Below are 7,314 nucleotides of genomic sequence, written 5' to 3'. Positions count from 1 at the left end.
CAGCAGCAGCAGCATGCCTTGAGCCCACACGGGCCGGCCCTAGTAACCATGTTGTCTCACTCGGTTCCTACATCAGCAGTGCGAGGTGGTTGCGGGATCCTTTTATCACAGAAGGAGAAACTGCAGTTTGGTGAATTTGGGGGCGTTGTAGTCAAAGTCACTGGCAAGCGGTGGCGGCCCCATTGGAGCCAGCTGTGTGATTTCAGGGCAGCCTCCTCCCCTGTCTGGGTGTCACCGGCCCAGGTGTGAAATGGGACCTTGGCCTCGATTAACGCCAGAGGAGGCTTCTTCCCAGGAACCTCGCCTCACACCTTGTGAAAACGCAGATAACTTTCAGGCAGGCGGGGTGGGGCCTGCGCCTGCCCTGGGGCCCCCCCAGCTCCCAGGGGAGGGTGGCGCTGCTGCTGGGGCCCTGACCGCACTCAGGGACCCGCCTGACTCTCAGCTTCTGAGTGTATGGGCCTGGGACGACGCGCCCCAAAGGCCAGGAAAATTCCGGAAGCAGGCTGTCTGAATAATAGCCCTTTGTGGGCATTTCGTGCCTGGACAGGCCTGGGTGCTGCCTCCGAAGCACTTGCCCCTGAGCCTTCTGCGTTTCCGCTCTGTGGACCTCAGCCGGACTCCTCCAAAGGGTCGTGGCTTGGTCTGGGGCCCGCAGTGGGGTTGGCTCGTCCCTGCCTCTTGGGGGCACCCCCCCCCCCCGGCGGCCACACTGCCAGTCCTGTAGGGCTGATCACATGCGTGCCTCTTCCGTGGGCATGCCAAGGCACACTTCTCGTCCTCCCGTGAAGTGAGATGTGGCCCCGCAGGCTTTCTCTGGCCTCTGAGTTGAGATGAGACAGGTCACTTGGCGAAACTTGTCACCTGCCATGGAGGGTGCCACCCACCCGTTGCGTGCACTGACAATGTGTCAAGGCCTCATGCAAGGGTCAGGATGTGGACCCTGCTGGCCCTGTGTTGGCCTGCGAGCTGGGCACCGCCCTGGGCCTCTTGCAAGGGTCTGAGCGCCTGGATTGGCCGGTGGCTGGCCCAGTCCACCACATCGGACGTGTGGGCTGAGTGGGTGGCCCATGCCGGGTCTAGCCCATTGGGTTTGGGAAGTTTGTTAGTGGGGCACATCCCAGCCTGTCCTGACAAGCACACACACCCGCGTCAGCGGTGACGTGGAGATTTCACCTACGGCAGCTGTGTCCAGTACTGGGGGACAGGTTTCTGCAAAGTCAAGCTCCCGGCCAGTGAAAGATTCACTCTAGGGTCCTCTTCAGTTGGACAGGGCTTCCTGAGGACGGGAACGCCACCGCCCCCCTTGGCCAGCCCCCACCGAAGAGAGAACCGTGTCCCAGTGGGGAGCCCAGGGCCTGGCTCACAGCACTTACCGCACACTGGTGTCCAGTTTGCATGGCCACACTGGCAGGTTGTTTGAGGCCCTGAGTTCCTTGGGCCTCAACCAGTCCTCTGGTGTCCCTGCCCCTCGGCCCAGTGCAGGGACAAGGGTCACGCCGGGGAGGCCCCTGGGCCCTTACACCACAGGCACCTGGATGCCAGCGAGTCCTGGGAAAGGGGAATTTCTGCAGGCCCCAACCTGAACCCGCACCCGCAAGTCCTGTCTCTGCCAGACCCAAGCTGGGATCAAATGGCATCACGCCCAGGCTCATCAATGGGGGCAGGGGGCACCCCCAGACCAAAGGGGTCCCTGGGAACCGGCAGAGTAATCGGGCTGGAAGGCGATGAAAGGGCTGAGCGTGGGCGGGGATTTCCACCGAGAGGGAGTGAGAGCGAGGGAGAGCGCCGCCCGGCCCAGGAGCAAGCCGGGGCGGGTCGGCCGGGCGCTGCCCCCTCCAGCTCTGTTGCAACGGCGCCCATAAAGCCCAGGATCTCAGAGAGCTGAAGCCTTGATCTGTTTCTGCTTCTTGTTTCCTTGAGAGGAAACCGCAGCCCTGGGACCAGAGGCCCACATCAAAGGGGTGGGCAGCTCCGGGGAGGCCTGAGGGGCAGGTCCTCTCGGGGTCAGGTGGGGTGCGGAGCAGCCAGTTCTGTTCTGCTGCGTGAGCAGGAGCCCCCTGGCCCCGTGAATCGGACCATCGGGCTGAGGAGGGCGGAGCGACATCCTTCTGGCCTTACCTGACGCAGGGGCCACGGATGTGGACAGTCCTAGCCCCCGTGAACCAGCGGGCATTCTCGCAAACCTAATACAGGCCAGACAGCTTTGTGTGAAGGAGAAGGACGCCGAGGTCCGCAGAGCAGCCACAGAGCTGTGGCAGTGCCGCCGTGTCCTTGCTCAGGGCCCCTTCCTCCACACCAGGTCCCCGCGCCCCATGTACAACGGGGAGTCTGTACCCCAGATCCGGGGGCTGCCTGGCAGGTCCGGTGAGCTCTGGTGATGCGTTTCTCACAGGCTCCCTGTGTAAGGGTGAGGCTGGGCCCAGGAGCATGGGGTCGGACCCCCACCACCCAGAGTGTGTGCGGCGTTCTAGCAACACCCGCGTCACATGGAAGCTTCTGGAAATGCGGAATCGGAGGCCCCATCCCAGACCCATTGAGGGAGAATCTGGGAGGAATCTCTCCCTGCTGGGAGTCAGATGTCTGCAGCCTGGGCGTCAGGGGACAGGGGTCAGAAAGAAGGGCAGGGCCCGTCGAGGGGCCACTAATCGGAATCCATAACAAGCCTTCCAGGGAGCTGTGTTAAGTTTTATGCCCGTCTGGGCACCCCATGCCCAGTGTTCTTCCACCCCACCCTGGGAGGCCCCAGAAGGGACTCGGACGCCATCCCCACACCGGGATGGCCTGGAGCTGGCCGGAGCGGCTCCAGCGCCCGGCTCCTGGGCCCCCCACCTCCAGTTGGGTGTGGACAGACCCAGGGGTGCAGATCCTCTTTCCTGCAGGGTGGGCAGAGGGCGGAGCTGGCTCTGGGCGGCAGCCGGGGGAGGTCCAGTGTGGAGGCAGCAAGTCAGTAAGAACTGAGTGTCCCTGGAGCCCAGCACTGCCCCAGCCAGTGCCCCCGAAAGGCTAAGTTAGAGGTCCTCTCCCGGAGAGGGGGCAAGGTGCCCTGCAGGGAGGGAGCACCAGCCCCTGCAGCCTGCGCCCCTGGCCCCTAGAGGCCTCCGACCCTTCAGATGGCCCAAGCCGTCGCCTGGGGCCTGCGCCTCCCCCAGACGAGACTACCAGGCAAGACGCCCGTCCTGGGGCAGGATTCAGAGCGGGTCACCTGCCCTCGTCCCAGGGGGGCGTGGGACCCAAGGGCAGGACCCCCAGGCTCCAAGGACCCTCGCAGGCCACTGGGGACATGGGCTGTAGACACCTTCTTGGTCACGGTGTGGTGTCGTCCGCAGAGCTGGGTCCTCCTGGACACACCCCACTCCTGTCCCAGCTTTGCCATGGGCAAAGCTGTGTGACCTTATCTAGGTTGCCTGACGTCTCTGAGCCTTCTTTTGCTCCTCAGTAAAACCATACCCGTCATGAGAATTGGACACCTGTGAGAGGTGTTTGTGAACTCACCTGCAGCTGGACAGTGACGGGCATCCCAGGCCTGGTGCCCAGAGAGCAGGAAGTGACAGATAACAAAACCACGCCCAGCGGGGGACTCCCACCAAGGGGGTGGGAGGGGGTGGTTGGAGAGAGGAGGGCACTGCTGGCTGGCCGAGGACTGAAACCTTGGAGGTTCCTAAGTCAGGATGGGGGGCACCTGAGCCCCCTTCGTCACCCCCTCTGGGCTTCAGGGGATGCCCGTTCTGGCTCCCTCCCCCTGCTCTCCCCGAGTGGGTTGGGGAGTTCACGGTCCTTTGTGGGGGGGGGGCCTTGTAGCTCATGGGCTGGAGAACTGTGGACAGGACACTGGCAGCTCCCCCCAGCCCGCCTCCTGGGTTGGGCGCTGCAGGGCAGGGCACCCCTTCCACACCGGACCCTATTCCTGCCGTTAGGCTCGGCCCCAGCGGGTGGAACCCTGGGTGTGGGGACAAAGAGATCTTATTAGTGTCATTACTACGTATCATTATTTCCATAATCATCTGTGATTAACACGTCAATGACTAGGCCCTTGAGACATGGGAGGGCAAGATGGGGCAGAGTCGTGCCTTCTGAGGCTTGGCGTCACCCCGAGCCCCCTCCCCGCCTAAGGCCAGAACAGTGGGGGAGGGGAACCAAGTTGGTTGAGGCTGTGGGAGTTGCCACCGGGCCATGTCTGTCCCAGGCTTTGCACAGCAGCGACCTCACCTCAGCATCTGGAGATAAGAATACATTCATCCTCCCGGTGACAGATGGGGACACTGACGGGGAGTGAAACTGCCCCAAGTGGGCAGGGCCCAGCGGGAGGCCTGAGCCCAGCTCTGCCAAACTCCCTTCAGGCAGTGGAGGGAGCAAAGCCCCCTAGGGCTCAGTGTGTGGGGGGTGTCCTCCCCTTAAGGAGGGGGTCAAAGGCCTGGGGCTGAGCCCCGGCCCTCCCAGTGGGTGTGAGGGACAGGAGGCAAGCAGGTCACCAGGGTACCTCCTCCACTGAGCAGAGCCTGAGTGCCCTCAAGGCGTGTCACCCGGGTTCACCCTGGCTTCTCTCTGAGGGGTTCCCCCTCCCGGGGACAGTGTGGGAGGAGGGGTGGGTCCTCCCAGCAGGGACAGCTGTGGGCGCCCCTGAGGGCCCTGCACAGAGAACCCTGCCGCTGGGGGAGGCTGCATTCCCTGTCCCCCCTCCCCAGGATCTTCCTCAACTTTCTGGCTGTGCAATGCCAAGGGGGAGCAGGCCACGCTGGGAAAGGGGACAGCGGCCCAAAAGCACCAGCGGCTGCCTGGTGCCCACCATGCAGGTGCCAGAGGGTGGGTGCAAGCCTGCCCCTCCCTCGGCACTGGCTTCCCCCTGCAGCCAGGGCCTGTGGAGCAGTGGGACCAAAGAACCGCAAATGGGGGTCCAGAGGCTGGGGGCTGTCGTGTAAGCGGCCCCTTCTCCCTACCAGCCCTCCGGCCAGCCCCTAGCGCCTTCGGGGGCGTGACAGAGCCCGGGGCCGGCCCCGCCCCCGAGGCAGTGCCCGGGCGGGCGCGCGGTGCGGAGGGAGGGCCAGTGAGGCAGGAATGCGCCGCGCAGGAGACAGCGGCGGGACAAGTAAGGGCAAGTCCCCGGAGCTACCGCCCTGCGCGCAGACGGAGCCCAGGCGAGCCAGCGAACGGGGCGCGAGAGAGGCTGGGCGCACGGGGCAAAGGCGGCAGGCCGCTGCGGCCGAAGCGGGCGCGGGGTGACCAGGCGGACGCCAGGGCGCGCGCTCACCAGCGGTCGGGGCGCGGGCAGTCAGGGCGCACCGCGCGCGCGGCCCGCTGCGGCGTCCCCGGGCCCGGGCCCCAGCCCCATGACGGCGGCGGCGGCGGTGCTGAAGGAGGGCGTGCTGGAGAAGCGCAGCGGCGGTCTCCTGCAGCAGTGGAAGCGGAAGCGCTGCGTGCTCACTGAACGCGGGCTGCAGCTCTTCGAGGCCAAGGGCACGGGCGGCCGGCCCAAGGAGCTCAGCTTTGAGCGCATCAAGGCCGTGGAGTGCGTGGAGAGCACCGGGCGTCACATCTACTTCACCCTGGTGACCGAGGGTGGTGGCGAGATCGACTTCCGCTGTCCCCTCGAAGATCCCGGCTGGAATGCCCAGATCACCCTGGGCCTGGTCAAGTTCAAGAACCAGCAAGCCATCCAGACAGTGCGGGCCCGACAGAGCGTGGGGGCCGGAACCCTCGTGTCCTGAACGGCCAGGCGTATCACCTTACCTCCCTACACCCCACGGAGCTGGCGACCGGGGGCACGTCGGGTAAGCCCTGTGGGGCCCAGCACCCTTGCGTCCCTCCTTCTCTTTCTGGTCCAGAGAGAGGGGACTCCTGCCAGCGTTGCTCTTAAAGCCGGACCATCCTGTGGCCACCAGACAGCAGGGGCCCAGGAGCCTGACCCTGTGGGCCCCAGGCAGTCCCTGAGAGGAGGGACCGGCCGGCAGGGCCTTGCTCTGACTCAGGTGGAGGAGGGCTGGCCCGAGCGGCCCCCAAGCAGCTGGGCCCCTGCTGCTACCTGGGGCCTAGTGCCCGGGCAGTGCCTCCCCCGAGCTGGGGAGCCCAGGGTAGGAGGCACCGGAGCTTGCCCCTAGGATGGGTGCTCCTCATAGGAGTGTTTGAGCTTGGAATTGAGCTTGGAATTGTGGCCTCCCTCTGCTGGCGGGGTCCTCAGGGGTCACGGAAAGACCGGGGAGCCCGTCTGGCCAGGAGGGGCCTCAGCAGCAGGGCTCTGAGTTTGCTGGCCTGGGCTCCACCACCCGTTGCTGACAGTGGGCTTTGGGTTCTAGGGCTGAGCTGGAGAGGGCGGGGCCCTGAGGCAGGGTGGGGGGATGGAGGCAGGCAGGGGGTCTCGGTGTGTGAGTTGTCCCGCCTTCCTCCTCCAGCAGCAGTGGGCAGGGGGTGGGGAGGCTTGTGGTCGGAAAGGCCCAGGGGAGGGACCAGGAATAGAACATGAACGGCCTGGCTCCCGACCCCATGCCCTCTGCCCCAGATGCCACTCCCTCCCCTGGGAACGGGGGCAGGAACTGCCTGTACCGCTCACTCCGGCTTTAATTTCCCACTGAGAACCCGAGTGCCTCTTGGCTCTCATCCCCAACCCCTCGCCTCCCTGCCCTGCAGCTGGGCCACTCTAACCAGGAGGGGCCCAGCCAGCCAGGGGCCCTGCAGGCCGCACCCCCCTCGGACCCTCCCGTAGATGTCCCCTCACTGGAGGGGGCGGTCAGCCGACACTGGACCCACTGAGCCCTCATGGCCCCGGGGGGGGGGGGGGGGGGGAGGGCGAGGGGGGGNCCGCGGGGGGGGGGGGAGGGGAGGGCGGCGGGCTCTCCATCGACCACTGTGCGTTGGCAAACATTGTTTTCTGTGTTGGCCCCGGGGTGGGAGAGTCAGGGAGCTGGCTCCCTGAGGCCCACAGTGGACACTCTTTCTTTCTTGGCAGCGTCCTGGCCCCCGGTGGCACTCGGGGGCTGACCGGGCTCCACCCGGCGAGGCAGAGTCACNTGGCCCCGGGGGGGGGGGGAGGGGAGGGCGGCGGGCTCTCCATCGACCACTGTGCATTGGCAAACATTGTTTTCTGTGTTGGCCCCGGGGTGGGAGAGTCAGGGAGCTGGCTCCCTGAGGCCCACAGTGGACACTCTTTCTTTCTTGGCAGCGTCCTGGCCCCCGGTGGCACTCGGGGGCTGACCGGGCTCCACCCGGCGAGGCAGAGTCACCGTCTCCAACAAGAGGCTTTGGAGCTGAAGGGTCTGACACTCCTCGCAGGAGGGCAGAAGGCCTCTCAGGGCTGAGGATGAAGATTCGGCCCCTGGACCC

The 7,314-nt window shown here is 65.7% G+C and overlaps 1 protein-coding gene across 1 annotated transcript; it reads left to right on the top strand.

The window, feature by feature from the left end:
- The first annotated feature begins 5,026 nt into the window (after positions 1 to 5,026).
- On the top strand, positions 5,027 to 6,997 carry PHLDA3 (pleckstrin homology like domain family A member 3). Its single transcript, XM_037070524.1, has 2 exons — positions 5,027 to 5,768; positions 6,941 to 6,997. Exon 1 carries the CDS (start codon positions 5,328 to 5,330, stop codon positions 5,703 to 5,705), a length of 378 nt encoding a protein of 125 aa, XP_036926419.1. The 5' UTR covers positions 5,027 to 5,327; the 3' UTR covers positions 5,706 to 5,768; positions 6,941 to 6,997.
- Positions 6,998 to 7,314: the final 317 nt, after the last annotated feature.

The sequence above is a fragment of the Sturnira hondurensis genome, unplaced genomic scaffold, assembly GCF_014824575.4.
Source record: "Sturnira hondurensis isolate 20B ecotype Veracruz unplaced genomic scaffold, ASM1482457v3 Scaffold0018805, whole genome shotgun sequence".
Lineage (NCBI taxonomy): Eukaryota > Metazoa > Chordata > Mammalia > Chiroptera > Phyllostomidae > Sturnira > Sturnira hondurensis.
The sequence above is the reverse complement of the archived record's forward strand: the minus strand, read 5'-3'. Positions and strand labels throughout refer to the sequence as shown.